The sequence below is a fragment of the Ostrea edulis genome, chromosome 2 (assembly GCF_947568905.1).
Source record: "Ostrea edulis chromosome 2, xbOstEdul1.1, whole genome shotgun sequence".
Lineage (NCBI taxonomy): Eukaryota > Metazoa > Mollusca > Bivalvia > Ostreida > Ostreidae > Ostrea > Ostrea edulis.
In genome coordinates this window covers 78,527,347-78,544,195 of record NC_079165.1, presented here as the reverse complement: position 1 = coordinate 78,544,195, position 16,849 = coordinate 78,527,347, and the positions used below count along the sequence as shown (strand labels likewise).

Here is a 16,849-nt window from a genome sequence, read left to right as displayed (position 1 = left end):
TAAACAAACATCGTATCACGTGGGGAAATCCTTTGCTTAACTATTACGTCGTCATACAAGTGACGTAGAGCTATTTTTATCCGCTAGACTTTTAGTTGTTTATCAACTCGGTACAGGTGAAAGATGCACTCAAATTATTTGCAGTTTGGGCTTGATATGTCGACATTGATATGGTAAATTTAAAGAGTGATACGGATCGGTACAATATTCTCTCAAATATAGCAATTTCCATTATCTCAACTCAAATGTTGGGCATTTTCCACATTCACATCCAAATCGTATCTAAAAGAGGCAAAATATTGTACCTTCCATATCAAAATCCTAAATCTGCAATTAGTTACCTTTCTGAATATGCCTTGATGGAAATAAAATATCGTCATCTTTCACCTGTACAGGGTTGGGCGGTCAAAACCGCCCCCGGTTTTAACCAGTGGTTTTAACTGGTTTTAACCGTCCCGGTCAATACTCCCCAAATGGTCAATACTGGTCAATTGTGATTTAAACTGTCCATTTTCCTATTTTTGTACATTTCTTGCAAAGATAAAGATAAATTAAGTCTTTTCATTATATGGATTAATTGTTGATTAATATTTTTCATTAGATAATCAAATGTAATTCATAAGTTTAATATATTTGGTTTGCTGAAACTGACCGAAATATCTTCAGTACCTACCAGAAGGTCACAGTTCTATAGCATAGCTTGAGGATTGGGAACAGACCTCTTAATACATGTACCTGGACAGATTAAGAATAAAAGGTAGCTGGACATTACCTGAGCACAGGAAGCAGAGTTGACAGGTGTTAATAAGCATAGGCTGGGACCAGAGATGACCAGTGTGCCTGTTATTGTTATGAAAACATCACCAACACACCCCCTCAAATGTTTATTCAACAGTTAAAATGAAGATTGATGAAACAATACTTATATAGGTAGTTCTCTTGTTAAACTAAGGAATTTGAACAGAAACTTTGACATCTTCCCCAATTCAACAGAGTCATTTGTACATTATTTATTTAATAATACATTATAAACTGATAGTGCAACTTGTTGCAGGGGGTATAAAAATATGAGACTTAGGCCAATTCAACTTAATTAGTAGATTATCACCCTGGCAGGGTCAACAAAACATATGTGGCGGGTGGGAGGATTTTATTTTTTAATTTCTATTTTCTGAGAAAAATATTAAAGACATGATTTTTTTTTCAACAGATGCGCATCATTTAATGCCAGGTGGATATCAATCTATGCTATTTTCACAGACATCATTCCAGGTTAAGCTTTAATTTCAAACAGAAATATACCTAACTTCAAGATTTACGCCTGTAAGAACGCGAGAAATTAAGAAAACCATGTAAATCTATTTTCTTCACGTGGCTTTTCATGTTGCTATACCGGAAATGTAAACAAGAAGTGTGAATACCGGAGTCGGACATGAAAATATTCCAGAAATCGCAAGTTTCACAAAATAAAAGAATTCGGGGCGGGCCAATTTTAGAAGGGGGGGGGGATGATAATCTATCAATTAAGTTGAATTGGCCTTATATATTATCAAAGAAAACTGAGGAAAAAAATCATCTGACAAACAGATTTAAACACATACAGCTTGAACACTAGATAACGGCAATAAATAGCGAGAAAATATGACATTTACCCCGCGATACAACTAAAGACCTGTACGTCGTGACGTACCTTCATATTGTGACGTCATATAGTATGAAGTGCACCGAGGTACATTTTATGATGTTTGTTTTAACTTTACTCGGGACACCTTAACCCTGCTGCAGTGTTTCTTGTGAAAATTGATTTTCAAGAAAAATTAAGTTTCAGCAAATGGGCAACTTTGAAGGGCTGTAATTCTTTAAAGTCCTCACTAACATTCTTTTTTTGTTTTAAATGTCTTTCTGATAAAGATGTATCAGTCAAAATGGTTTATCCAAAAAGTTTGATACTTTTGAAAAAATTCAAACTAGGAGAACATCCTTCAGCAATATTTATATTTGTTCAATAAAGTGATGGGATTGGGCAGCAAGCTTAGTCTGTATGAGCCCTCCCCTAACATTAAACAAGTTCTTATATATAAGTTGACATCAGGTTTAAAGAGTTCTGCTGCATAGATTTGTGTAATTTTATTGCCCAGCTCACTGAATTGTCGAATTCAGAGCTGTAAATCACAGATTTGGAGATTTGAACATAAATAAAATAGATATCGACAAAAATGGGGGTCGGTCTGGTGATTGGAAACAAGGGCATTTTTTTTAATTTGGCCATAGAAAGCTAGTGCTGACAGATGGACAGACAAACAGACTGACAAAGTGATTACTAAAGGGCACCATCGTATGACAGAGCCCTAAAACTCACTCAATCTATTTATCTATCTCCAGACTTAAGTTTTAGAATCTAAAGGCATTCAAATGTCTTCAGGCAGAGTCTCTTCCGATTTCTGTCTTATTCACAAAAAAGATAAATCTTATCCAAAATTGTTTTAAATGTCAATATCAAAAATTGAACATGTTAAACATATATGCAAACCTTTAAACTTGAGTCAGATGAGAAGGAGGGTGGTTTTGAAGTGAACACATGTTTTAATTCTTTTCCGCCAATTTTGATGGCCTCCGGTTTCGTAATCTTTTTTCTTCTGCGGAACCTTGAACACACTCGACATAGGCAGTATACAACTAAAATATCCAAGACCAAGGCGATGACTGATAGGATGATAGGATGATCTTGGAAATATCCTACAAAGAAATACGAAGTCTAAAGATATCATCTGATAACATACGGGTAATTTCTGATAGACATGAGACCCTGATCATTCATGCATACATATAACAACATGCACATGTACATCATTTCTCTCTCAGACATGATGTCCATATCATGGATTAATATACATGTCATTTTTCTGATAAACATGAGGCCCATATTATGCATATTAAGGCCCATACTGTTTATTTGTTTGAGTGCATTTCTCATTGGGCGACTTCGTTTTATACTCGGGCTACCCGATTTGCAATCAAACGAAGAGAATTTGAAGTCTTGACGTATTGTGGTATTTGAACGCCTTCTACAGGATTACTGTGGTAGCAATATGTCGGTTTTGTTATGATACTGTGCATGTTTCGGTTTTTCAACGATGGATGTAATTGGCTGAAGTATATTTACTCTACTAACTAGAGCACCAATGAAGTCACCTTGAAAAAATATGAGGCCCCTCTCATGCATTATATATACTTATAGTTCTCTGATAGACACAGGGCCCCATGACATGCATAGATCTACATCAGTGATTTTTCAACATTTTTCAAAAGAGTCCTGTGGCTTTCGAATTGGGAAATATTGTCAACATTTTGATCAAATTGGAATAACCTAGACATTGTAAACATGCTTAAAGGACACATCTCGTGTTTTCAAAGTATACAGAATTATATATGCATTTTGTCTTCCTTAGGCCATGCCAATTTGTAATCTAGTTCGTCGGATTTGCCGCTTTTATTTGTAATAAATCCAAATTATAATATTATCAAAAAATAATATCCGCCCGCGTGTCCAAAAATATCTGTGTAAAATATTTTCGACTTTTTACAACAACAAACGACCTTGATGCATGTGCCTGACAAATGACAGAATCGCGGGCTCTCGAAAAATTTCCTAACAGTGTAATACGGTGTTTTAAGTTATTCATGATATCTATCTTAATATGTACGATATTTTATAACACTGGATTGGAAGTTGTTCCTTATACTGCAATCGAACTGGAAGCCGAAGAAAATTTTGAAGCGCTACTCGATGCCACTCTTTAGAGAACATTGACAGCGTACGATTGATTGATTATATATTGTTTAAAGTATCTCTTGAGAATATTTCACTCACATGAAGACGTTACCATTGGCGATGAAGCGCTGCAAAATTTAGGCCTATGCTCAGCGCTTATAGCCATTGAGCAGGGAGGGATCTTTATCGTGTCACACTTTCTGTGTCATGGGTCTCAAATTTTCCGATCTCATCCGAAGGACCGCTCCATTTATTCGCCTCTTACAACAAGCAAGGGGTACTGGGGACTATTCTAAATCAGATCGACAGTTAACGACAAATTCACAAAAGGTTTTTGGTGATCATTAATTATGTGTTTTTATCAAAATTTAAGGAAATTCTAATTATATAAAGCGATACATTGGAGATTTCAAAATTGGACATGTCCCTAGCAATATGCATAGATCTGAATCGAAAGTTTGTAGAAATGAAACTAAAATAAAATTCTTTAAAAAGATCTTATGAATTAATGTTGCAAAGTGCATGTATTAGGTATGAAGAAAATGAAGTCTTTAAAACCTGAAATACTTCTTATTTATTGTAAACTATATCAACAAAGTTGAAAAATGTTAAGTTCATGTGGTGAACAAATGATATCTGACGATTTTAGATCTTTATTTTTAGGCGCTCGCTTTTTAAAATCACACTTAATTCAATTAAAATTATTTATATTTCTTGTATTCGCTCACCTCATAATTTTTATCTCCAAAATAAAAAATAATATTTGTAAAATAATTTCGCCCTCTCGCCTCACTTTTTTTGCTTGAAAATCTGAAGAACTATTTGACAAATTGGTGTGGCCTTATGCTTATAGAAATTGATTGAAATAGTTCGTTCGCTGAAGTATTGCAATAATTAGCCACAATACAGACTTAAATCTAAGCCCTGATTTCAAAAAGCCTAGTTAATTAGATAGGTGGTAACGTGGTACAGTGACGTCATATACGACTTTCATCGATCTACTTGTTGTAAAAGTAGTGTTAGATATTTTCAAAAACTCAGGTTTTAAGGGCCTAATTTATTTACCATATTGGATAACATTTATTTCAATGTTGACAAATTTCCCGAGTCTTATATCTTTTAGCTACCAGTGCATACAAATAGCGACCCAAACGAGTATGAAATCTGCATAAAATTTGTGAGTAAATAATGTTTACATGGGATCGCTGTCTAGACACTATTTGGTAATGCCATTTCTTTAAACAACTGTAATTAATAGTTGTTGCTTTCCTAAAATAAACAGTGCAATTATTATCAAATTTATTTTTGGATAAGATAGGCCTAAATTATGATATGATTACGTATCATTGACAACTATGCCTACTGTCACGGGTGCATTTCGAAAAAATAAAATTGAAAATGATCAAATTTGTGGTGAAAATCACAATACATTGTACTTTTAAATTATTTTATTCAAGCAATTTTATTAATCATTATTTTTTTAATCTACACATTGCTAATTAGGAAGTGGGAGCATGGAGTACTGTTGTTGTTACATACGCGTTCCTTAAAAAAAATGAAAGCATTACAATTCTATTCGAAGTTGGGAAATATCATATTTCATTATCTATAATTGAAAGTGCAATTATCTTTTATCTTTAAATTTCTTTTTTAAAAGTACTAGTTGGTAGAAACTGAGAACACAAGTTCTGCCTATATATATATCATGTATATATATATATATATATATATGTTGTTACAAGGTGAAGGTCAGTTGGTGCGAGTGTGTATTGAATTTGAGAGCAGAACAGAAAGCATATGCCGTAGGCCTATATGTAACAGTGTGTAGCTTCGATATAGAACCATTTTCTCGCAGTTTATCTACGTCTTTGTCCAAGTGCTTGTTTGAAAAAGTACAAGGACAAATTCTACTGGTTTTTTATGGCAAAGTCGTTGTGCTGACAAAAAATATTCACGTCTTGTCCCTCATACCCTCCTTCTAAAATTGAAAAAAAAAAAACACAAATCCTCTTTACTGATAGCAAACACACCCTTAAACAGCACAAAACACCCTAATCATGCTAATGCAGTGTTATTTACAAGCCGTTAATGTGATAATTGGTTCTTTTGACAATTAAATCTAATTTGTTTATGAAATGGCCAACAAGTGTTTTCAAATCTTTTCGCTCGAGGTCGCACATGATGTAACAGATAATGGCATGTAAAATATCGAAGAAAATATGTACATCGCAAGATTTGAATGTCATCGCTTTCAAACTCGAAAACTATGCAAACTGTTTCATTTAAAACACATGTAAAGTAGTTTTGGGCATGAAATGAATTCATTTTGCTGAAAAAATTAATAAGTTTAGAAACATGCGATGTGTCCTTTAATATACAATGTATCATATCAAACAAGAAATCAAACACAAATTGATGCCATTCTTCTTTTATTTTACACATCTAACTTTCTTTGCTTTAATCTCTTAAAATTTTCGACTATTCTTTCTAAATCATCTAAAATTAATGCATCTTTGTCATGTTGTACATAAACTATTCACATCAACTTATTTTTTAACAAATACGTTTTGCACCAGTTTTTATTATTGGGAAAAGTGCAAGTTAAATTGGGAAAAAATTGGTAATTTTTGGAAAGGAAAGGGCCGATATACAGACCCAAAATGGGTCTTAAAAAATCGCTGTACAAGTTGGCCACAATTTTCCTGATTCTGTAACAATATATATAAAACATCAATGTGATTTGCATGTGTACACGTACAGAAAAACACGCTAATAATGAATTCACACTTATTGCAAAGTGATACAATCCACTAACCATGCTAACAGAGGAAAATAAAAATTTTATTGGATATAACGAAGCTTGGTTTCAACTGTTTTTCACTCATCCTCAAAAAAAGCTAGCACTAAATCTACAAATGTATATATATACAATGCAAATTATATGTTTATTGTTTTTGGTTTGCTAGCATGGCTAATAAATGGATGAAATAGGGGAATGGGGGAATGACTTCTTGCAATTACATATACTTACCGAAAGACACAGCATTTAATAGTGGTGCCGATTTTGAAGAAATAAGAACATACACTTCAGCTGAGAGATTCTTGATTGTTGATATGGCAGAGGAAATGTTCGTCATAGCTATGTCAACATAATAACTATAATTAAAATTATTCGATTTTCTTTCCAGTAACAACTTTTCAATTTTGTGCAGTTTTTCTCCGATGTCATTTTCAGGGGATGGCTGATATCCTATTTTCAGAGTTTCCTCCTTCCTGTTGTGTTCGTCCAGTCTCTCTATTAATTTTTCCTCTAGATCACTCAGTATATCTAACTTCTCTTGTATCCGATCGTTTTGTCGTTTCATCGTCTTCTCTACTGCAGTGCTGATGATGCTGCTCAACATTTCAGGAGTCACCTCCACCTCCACCTCCCCCTTTTTGTACTGTTCAACCTGACTCGTCTGTCCACCCTTCTGTTCATCACGCTGATTTTTCTTTATGTTCTGAATCTCTTTTTGTATCATTTCTTTCACATCCTGAATGTCAATTTGTTTCAGGACTTTTTCATCTGGGTCAGGATCAACAAAAAATAATCCACCTAACATTCTGAAATATAATAAAATAATTTCAATATTAACAAACAAAAAGAATTAGCATGATTCTTAAAATAGGTACATAATATGTTTATCTATATATTGGCACAATAAAAAATGCCAACGCACATGCGCATGCATCGTCTTTAAAAATTTAATTTTTTAAAGGATGTTTTTGTTTTTCATAAAATTCTTTTGATGTTGAGGTTTATTAAGGTCTCTTGGTACTCCTTACAAATTGCTGTTGTTAAAATTACAGCTCAGCACGTGCATGCACGTGTGCTGTTCTCTGATTGGACGATTTTAAAATCACTATAACTTTCTGTGTATGATGCAAACATTATGAAATTCATACTGTGGGTATATATAAATACAAATGCCTGTTGAATGACATCAACAAAAGTCAGGGTTTGACATTAACTTTTTTGGGCACTAGACCAATCGGGTTACTTAAAATGATTTTTGCTAGACCTGACCTTACATCCACTAGCCCTGACCAACCTTCCAGAAAAAATCTTATAAGATTCTCCATATCTAAATACATGTACTTAATTTAAATGAAAAACGTTAAGTTTGCATGAACTAAAATGCATTTAATTGTCTCAAAAAAATCTTTAATCTCGTCATTCAATTTGATGCTTTTACTTTCAACCCTTTTTTCAGTTTCTTTAAATTTGTACCGGCACGGAAATTCTTTAATCCATTTAGAATAAATTGACCTCAATATTTTTTTTTAAATTTCTATTTCATAAGCCCTGCTTTGTTTCTACCCAACGTTTTCCTTTTTTTTCTTTCTTGAGACATCTTTTGCTTTCATTGAGGACGAGATTTCAGATTTGATTATATAGACATTCCCGCACATATGTTTAATAAACACTTTCTTATATTCAATTCAAATGAACTGTTTTGGACTTTTGGTGTTTTTTTTTAATGAAAATGAATTCAATAATTCTATTTAACCAAAACATAACTTTACACACATTAGCAATGTGTAGATGTCGTAGAACATCACTTACGACCGCGACTTATTAGAACTAAAGATAGAGATTATGTCATCATGCGGTTCAAAATTGCTCGCAACCTCTTTACAGTTATTTTTTTATGAATAAAATATCTTATGATTTAAAGTAAAGTTTCTTAAATTTGTTTATATTTTTAACACGAACAGTCAGACTAGTAAATAAACATTTTACCCGACCGGACCTATCATTTAGTAGTCTCGGTCGGTCGGACGTGCCTTAGTGTCAAACCCTGAAAGTGCACAATCATACTCACGTACACGTGTATTGCTTTGTTTCATTATTTGGTACTGAAATGACCATATCAAAAGTACTAATTAAAGGCTAAAAAATGATAGGGGTTTACAATGACATCACATTTTAAGGAAAGTCCGTGCTTTTACGTATCCGGTTTTAAATTTTAAACACCGACTAGAAAGTTCCAGTTATAACTTCTTTGTCTGATGTTTGTAGTTTACGAGAACTGTACGAGTCAAATTTAGCATTCAAATGTGAATCTTCAGATATATTTACCATGAATTATTATAGTGTCAAGTCTCACTAGCTCCAATGGTACAAAGCAATGTAATATCTACATTGATCTCTAAAAGGCTAATATCTTGCAATCTAAGCCTGAACAAGTTAAAAATCATATAAGCGTGACCCTCACAGTGGATTTCAAACTGTTTTTAATGAGTTTGTCTTTGGTTCAAAGAAACCCAGAATTATAAATCCTCAGAAAATCATCAGCAAAGTTGTTGAATATTTGAACTCTTCTTCAAGAAACAAAATTATTTGTACATGAGCTGTAGTTGCTAGAATCTACATATGATATATGTTACAGTATAATTATTTTTTCTAGAAGTATGAGATAGCATGCATGTATTTTTATGTATGATATGATTGATAGCCAAAAAAAAAAAAAGAATAACACACACACACACACCAAAACATTGTGAGAAAAAGGAAGGGGAGGGGTATAAGTATGAGATAGCATGCATGTATTTTTATGTATGATATGATTGATAGCCAAAAAAAAAGAAAAAAAGAAAAAAGAATAACACACACACGCACACCAAAAATTGTGAGAAAAAGGAATAATTGAAAAACCTAAATTTAAAAATGGGGGTTTACATATTCAAAAGACCATTTTGCAAAATATCTCTGGTCAACTATGGTAAAATATAATTTTTTGTTAACCTTAGTTATAATTCTAAATATTTTTAAAGAAAAACTGGCATGTAAATAATTTAGATTTTGAGAATTTTTCAAAATTGCGATATTCTGTGATTTTTTTCTAAAGGATGTGAGCAGATTAAACAGCAATTGTGTATGTTTTCAACTGAATATCTTTGAAAATTCTCTCAGTAAATGAATAGCTATTGGTTTTTATATATTATAGCTTAATATGATGTGCTTTGGTGCATATTTTTAATAAAACTTGAGATCATGCATTCTTGTGTTAAAATTTGGCTTTTGCATTTGGGGGTATATGTGCTCTGTAGCACATAGTATAAAAATAAACCTGCAAAGGTATGTCTAATATTGGGTTTTTAGTTAGTTTATGAGTTGTTAAAGTTATTTAAATGAAAAAAAAAAATTTATTGACAGAAATTTCTAATAGTATTTACCTACCTTAATTGGGGGAGGTTTGGAGAACATATGCAACAGTCCCCATTTCAATTAGAACTAGTCTATAGTTAAATCTTTGATTTTGCAAAATCTTATGACGTCACAGGAGGGTGGAAATACCTTAAGAAGGAACAAGGTAGTATTTTCAAGAAAAGAGTTAATATACAATCATAACAACTGGGCCATAATTCAGATGGAGAGACAATATTCATTGATGTATTGCATGAATTTTTTTTTTGATAAATACCAATTTGGATGTGAGCTACAATGTGGGTATCAAAAATGTATGATTGGGGGGGGGGACGACTAAACAATTTCGGCGAATTTTCATACATTAACTGATTCTACTTCAAGTGCAATTTCAGTAGCGCATGGCAGTACTTAAATTCCTTGAGATTATCTACTATCCTGCTAACTCTAACCTTAACCCTTGTCACTTGACTGGCATATATACATGTATATAAAACACCTAGAGATTTTTTACAACCCTGTCACCCTAACCATTGTCACTAAAGCACCAAACTACCCCTACTGTCAAATCAATGCAATCAAATATTACACCATTGAAAAGAAACACATTTGATAAATTTAGTGCATGTCTAATTGTTTACAAAACTGCTGATGTTCTACCAGAAAATCTGAAAGATCCCCAGCTGATCAGAGCACTTCGATATATAGGAACTTGTGATATCATGAATTAATAGAGTACATACATATAGACTATCACATTTGAAAGTTTCAGCCACAAGCTTGATGCCTGTAACTGTATCTTGACATGAGAATGTTTCATCAGATTTGTTTTCATTAGATCTAATGTATAAAACATACACTGTAAAGGCAACACCAGCAGCGGCAACAACTGTTAGCGTATTGATAGGCAGTGGCATGTTCACTCATGGTGTACTGCAATATAAGCGTAAATTTCATTTATTTCTTAAGTCAACTTGTTATATAAAATGAAAAACAAGAGGCCCATGGGCCACATCACTCACCTGAGTCACCTTGGCCCATATTTAAAGATTTTCCCAATATATTCACATAATAATAATAATAATGATTGGTCAGTGATTTTTTTTTGGGCCAAAATGCCACCGATATTCGGCTGTTTCCCCTCACAAAAATTAGCTAGTTTTTCCCAATTATATCCATGTGTTTTCCCCAATTTTTAATCTAGGGAAATTAGGCCATTAAAAAAAATAGGTTACCGTATATTGCTGACAAAGAGGAAATACGTTTTTTCTTCAGTTTTATTCTCCAAACCACTGCACATGCAAAAAGCTTTTATAAAGAATATGTAAAACAATGAAGGCATCCATATAAGTAGATATGCAGTGAAGTATATAGTTTCCAGATACACATTAAGGTATTCCATGTATAATGAAAGGATAATGAACAGTTTTGAAGGATTTAGATCAACATAAATGTTTATTGTTAAATAATGATGAAAGTGAAGCAGATGAAATTCACATGACTGGTAAATGATTAGAAGATGACCTTTTTGCACTTTAGACTTTTTGGAAGAGTTGTCTGCCCTTTGTAAAATCAAGAAAAATCTAATTTTCTAAAAATGTGTGTGGTCAATGATTAATTTTATTTCATATTTTCACTAAGAGAAAGTGTTTGTAACTTTCTACCAAGAGATTTGTGTGAAAATATAATTTCTTTTTAAAATATTGTAATAAAACATGCTTTTCCCATATACTTCAATGTTAAATCCTAGGTGAAATAAATCAAGCAGTAAACAAAATTTTGAAAATTCCTACGGTGGATTATTTTTATTTGATGAACCCTTCAAAATGATACCATGATTACAAAAATTCCACCATCCATTTATTAGATATGAAATATGGTCATTACACATTGAATACCTTAAGCCATATTGTTGACACTTTCATGTTTGACCGCCATTATATGTAGGGTCAGGCTAATAACAGGAAGTGGCCAACAGTATAGGGTTTTACTAAAATCCGAAAAATACAAACAGGAGAGACATTCTGGAAACTTGATTATTAACATAATATTTACAAGATTATGGGTACAATTGCTGGTGAATTAATAATTTATTATTTTCTTTATGATATTAGACAATAAGTGCTTCTTAGAAAAAGTTAATGATATTTATACAAGGTGTGACTTCCAATACATATTTATTTTATGATTTTAAATCAGATCTGAAATAAACCTCAAACAAAAATTTATTATTTTATGCATCTTTACCATTTTAATTTACTATGAGTGATTTTTCCCAATTTGAGGAAAATGTCGCTAATTTTTCCCAATTCAAAAGGAGGGGTGGTAGTTTGAAAAACCAAAAAAAATCAGTTGGTTTTATGTAGCGCCTTTTCCAGCGTATGCTGCTCAAAGCGCTTTACAATAATCAATGTACATTATTACCCCGGCAGACCTTATATCAATCTAGAACTTTCTCAGCCTCCTAGTTAGCATACAGTGCAAGCTGCCATTACAAGCGCTAGAGCACTAACATTCTAACAATATCTTTCACTGTCTATATAGCCAGGTACCCCTTTCACACTTGGGTGGAGTGAGGAAATTCATGTAAAGTGCCTTCCCCAAGGACACAACGTCAGCCCTGCCGCGGCCAGGACTCCAACCCACTACCTTTCAGTCGAGAGTCTGACGGCCTAACCACTCGGCCACATGTAAAACTTTGATCCCTATTATGGCCCCAACCTACACCCAGGGGCCATGATTTTTACCAACTTGAATTTGCACACTGTCAGGAAGCTTCCATGCAAATGTAAACTTCTTTGGCCCAATGGATCTTGAAAAGAAGATTTTTAAAGATTTTTTTTCTACATATTTACAGTATATGTAAAACTTTGATTCCCATATCCTACCCTCGGGGGTCATGATTTTAACAAACTTGAATCTGCACTATGTCAGTATGCACAGATTTACGTCTGACATTATCTAATGACATGCTGTTTGTACATGCTTTTGTAAGTGATTATTATCATTTTGATTAGTTTTTCGCACAAATCTAACATTAAAATATATAGCTGACCATGGGTATGATGCCATAGATATTTAGTTTCCTAAAAATTTTAATTTTATCTGAGTTGATTAATCTCAAATACGTAAAATGTTTTATTTCCTCTATTCATTGTTTCCTCTATCAATGAATAAAAAATCATAAATATTCATATCATTTTTATTTCATTCCATCTTTTTCAATATATAGCATAACTGAGCTGTGAAAACAACACAAGGAAAGCACATTAACATAGTAGTGCATGTGATGAATGAATAAATCAGTAAGTAACGACTGTTGAAAGGTACAAAAAAATCTGTACATGAAATAGCAAATTGTTTTTAAATGAAGGAAGGAGAATATCAATGAGAGGGATAAATTATAATGTAATTAAATGCAGATGGCCGAATCCTACCCCAAATGGGGCATCTCAACAATAAGATGCGGCGTACGCACCATCAGCAATTTAATTACATTTTTTCTTGTGGGTTGTTGTCCTCTCATTGATTTTCTGCTTCCTCTGCCCCAGTTTTTTCCCCAAGCGATTTTGGTTTGACAACTGTCATCTTGCGGTCGGTTGAAGTCAATGTCATTTTGTCTGTCGTCATGAAATGTCTAAATTTCTTAAACTGTCTGTCTCATTCGTCTGCTGTCTTAGATACCCACCAAAGATTTATAGTTCTCATGAAACAGTGAATAAAATTAACAAAGAATGATTCAAACAAATATTATATTATATCGGGGGGGGGGGGGGTGATACCAGTATTATAGGGACAAAACTTCGGTGATATAGCTCCTCAGACAGACAGAGGCCACAGGAGTTAGCTAGAGTTATCGTTCTTTCAAACATCGTTAATGCGAGAGTTGAACACACTTTTCTATATTTACAGGGCTCGAAATTAGCGAGAAATACTAGCAAAATGCGAGTACATTTGAAAAATAGCGAGTAAAAAAAGAAGAGGATCGAAAATCTTAGCGAGTGGTGATTTACAAGTTTACCATGATCATATCGTATCCGTTTTATACGGTGATGCGTTATTAGCTTTCTTAAACTTGCATTCAGAATCATACAAACACTTACATGAACGACCGGTTGTTGAAACCGTTTCTATTCGGATCTTTCTTTTATGGTGTTTTAAGAAACTCGGAGTCAAAGAAATGCTTTAGAAGTCGGACATCCCATTATGATGAAAAATATAGACATATGCCATGAATCCTGTTCACTTATAGGGGTGATTAAATTTAATTCCAAGTATGAGGTTTTTGTTATTCATTTCTCTAAAAAAAAAAATCGGAGTCTATGTTTTACCAAGTCTTCCGGTAGTCGTTTTTATCAGAATGACTATATAATACGGTATCTACATTAATTTATTATAGTGATGACACGAGTGCACTGCTCGGCACGAGGCTGAATATTTGGACTGACGCCTCTTCCGGAAGAGACGTCAGTCCAAATATTCAGCCTCGACGAATCTCGCTGAGATTACGATTCACTCAGTGATTGTAGCACGTACATAATAATACGAGAAAAAGAGAGGAAATTCGGATATATGAAAAGTTTGCGATACTTTTTGGAATGTTTTAAAAAATGAAGTATGATGGTAGTGCTGCTATATCATTTATATGGGTGGGTTTACGGACAATATAGGGCCATGTCATTTGTATTTTTTTAAAGAGAGTAAACAATTTAGTAAATTGCAATTGCATTTGCTGGGTAGCAAGCAATCTCAGGTGGACAGACGTACATGTAATAGCAACCGCACTAGACCTAGTGATGAATTAAAAACTTAATCAGTCTGTTAGAGGCTGAACTTCAACAATCTGTTACATAACTTTGCATAATGTATTCAAAACTTACGATTCTCTCTCAAAATAATTTTTCATTGGCGCGTGATAAACTGGTTCCCGTGCAAAGCAAGGGTGCAGGACTTTTCGGCACCAAGACGTTTCGGCACTTTATTATTAAGACGTTTCGGTACCAAGATGTTTCGGTACCACGACGTTTCGGCACTTACTTTAAGATGTTTCGGCACCAACAATTATTTTTTATTTGGCACTGATTTATAATTGATTTGATAATACATTATTTTATTTTAATCTGAATTTTATATTGGGGGGGGGGGGGGGGGTGTATAACAAAGCAATTTAAATGGGCTCTCCGTTGAATGTGTAAATTGTAAAAACAACAACACCCATATCCTTCTCCCTATTCCGTGACTATGTGCTAATTAGGAGGAGATAATGAAGAGTCCCTGGTACACAATGAGGGCTTCACATCTCATTTTTGAAGAGAAAACCAACGATGTCAGGTCAGTATGAATTAAATTATATGCATATATATTTTAAATTAGATAAAAAAGATATAGTATATCTTATTTTTATGTCCCACTCGATGGTTGGATTGTTATATATTATACCAGCTTTGTTTTAAGCATTTTAACTAACGAACATTGACAAAAAATATGATGGGTAAATCATCATTAATTTCAATTTCAGATAAATTTTGTTGTACAGTGTATATTTAGTTGTATGTCACATGTGAACATACATGCAGCACATTGTTCCTTATTTCTAAAATATATTTTAGATCTTTAGATCTCTTAGTTTTTTTTTTTAATTGTGTTAATTTTTGGTAAAAAAAAAACCAAAAAAAAAAAAAAAAAAAAAAAAAAAAAAAAAAAAAAAAAACCAAACATTTTCTCTGATCTATAGACATTCCATAACTTAATTGTTGATGGTAAAAAGATATAGCCTACAACTGTTCTAGTGATTTATATATGAAACACACCCATTCTCTGTCACCCATAATAAATGCATTTCATGTTTCTATTTGCTGAAAGAATATAGTAGTCTAATGTTACCCTTCTTTCATTTGGGTAAATAATCGTAAATAAGAGAAAAATAGAGGTGACATAGTTACTATAGCAAAAGGCATTTCAAAACGAAAATTCATATGCCGCAATTTAAGAACTTTGAATGGAAACAGAGTCTTGGAGTATATATTCCATGTAGCTGGAAAACTACTCCTTGGACGGAGAAAAAAATATTTCTGGCATGACATTCTATTGTTACGCTTAAATGTCATATATCAAATATTAATATTGATTACGTTTTCTACATTTGTAATAATAATAGCAATTCTGATATATTTTTTCAATAAGTAATTTAAATATATCACTATTTGCATTATAATATGTCCATTGTTTAACAAAATGGGGGCAGCTCCCACCCCCATCCCTCGATTCTACATGCTTGATATTTTATAGAGTCGCAAATAAAAAGTAACAAGTTCTCCTTCCAGAGTTGCATCTTACGTTAAATTGCAGATGCTATGTACGTTATCAACATAAATATGTAATTCTTCTATACATATGATATATTATAAATAAAACTTTTATTACATCTTATAGAACCACATGTACTGATTCTGAGCAACGTCGTATCGAATTGGAAAACCGCTATAAAACATTTCATATTCCTTATGTTATGCGTTATTCTTTTTAAAAGGTACTTACAATGTAGCTTTATAGAAAAATAATAATATTGTATCAAATACTATGGATAGTTGATATAGATGTCGGGATTTCACATACATACAATACAATTATCGGCTAGTTAAAATGTAAGTTATTATTACAATTATTTGTGCATTGATTTTTTTTATTCTCACAGACAAATGCATTGCATGCAATAAGAGTGTTCGCCCCAGACAAGAGGCCATCCAGTGTGAAGGATGTGATCTATGGCAACACAGAGCATGTAATACTGGTATGATTTTATTCTTTTACTTAATGAAAAATAAGAATGGAAAGCAGTTGTATAGTAATGATTAAAAAATTCCATCAAATGAACAATGTAAAAG

The 16,849-nt window shown here is 32.9% G+C and overlaps 1 protein-coding gene across 1 annotated transcript; it reads right to left on the bottom strand.

Annotated features, from left to right (window-relative positions):
* Nucleotides 1–2,217: 2,217 nt before the first annotated feature.
* LOC130051862 (uncharacterized) lies at nucleotides 2,218–14,979 on the bottom strand. Its single transcript, XM_056154831.1, has 4 exons — nucleotides 14,846–14,979; nucleotides 10,824–10,898; nucleotides 6,804–7,378; nucleotides 2,218–2,736 (listed from the first exon to the last, which is right to left on the bottom strand). The coding sequence occupies exons 2-4, from the start codon at nucleotides 10,880–10,882 to the stop codon at nucleotides 2,513–2,515; spliced, it is 858 nt and encodes a 285-aa protein (XP_056010806.1). The 5' UTR covers nucleotides 10,883–10,898; nucleotides 14,846–14,979; the 3' UTR covers nucleotides 2,218–2,512.
* Between the last annotated feature and the right edge of the window lie 1,870 nt (nucleotides 14,980–16,849).

Excerpts from the sequence above, each read along its gene's own strand:
- LOC130051862 (XM_056154831.1), bottom strand. The coding sequence starts at position 10,882 with ATGCCACTGCCTATCAATACGCTAACAGTTGTTGCCGCTGCTGGTGTT. Across the intron at positions 7,379-10,823 it reads GCTGGTGTTGCCTTTACAGT|AATGTTAGGTGGATTATTTT; the intron begins GTATGTTTTATA and ends ATTATATTTCAG. Across the intron at positions 2,737-6,803 it reads ATTAAATGCTGTGTCTTTCG|GATATTTCCAAGATCATCCT; the intron begins GTAAGTATATGT and ends ATTTCTTTGTAG.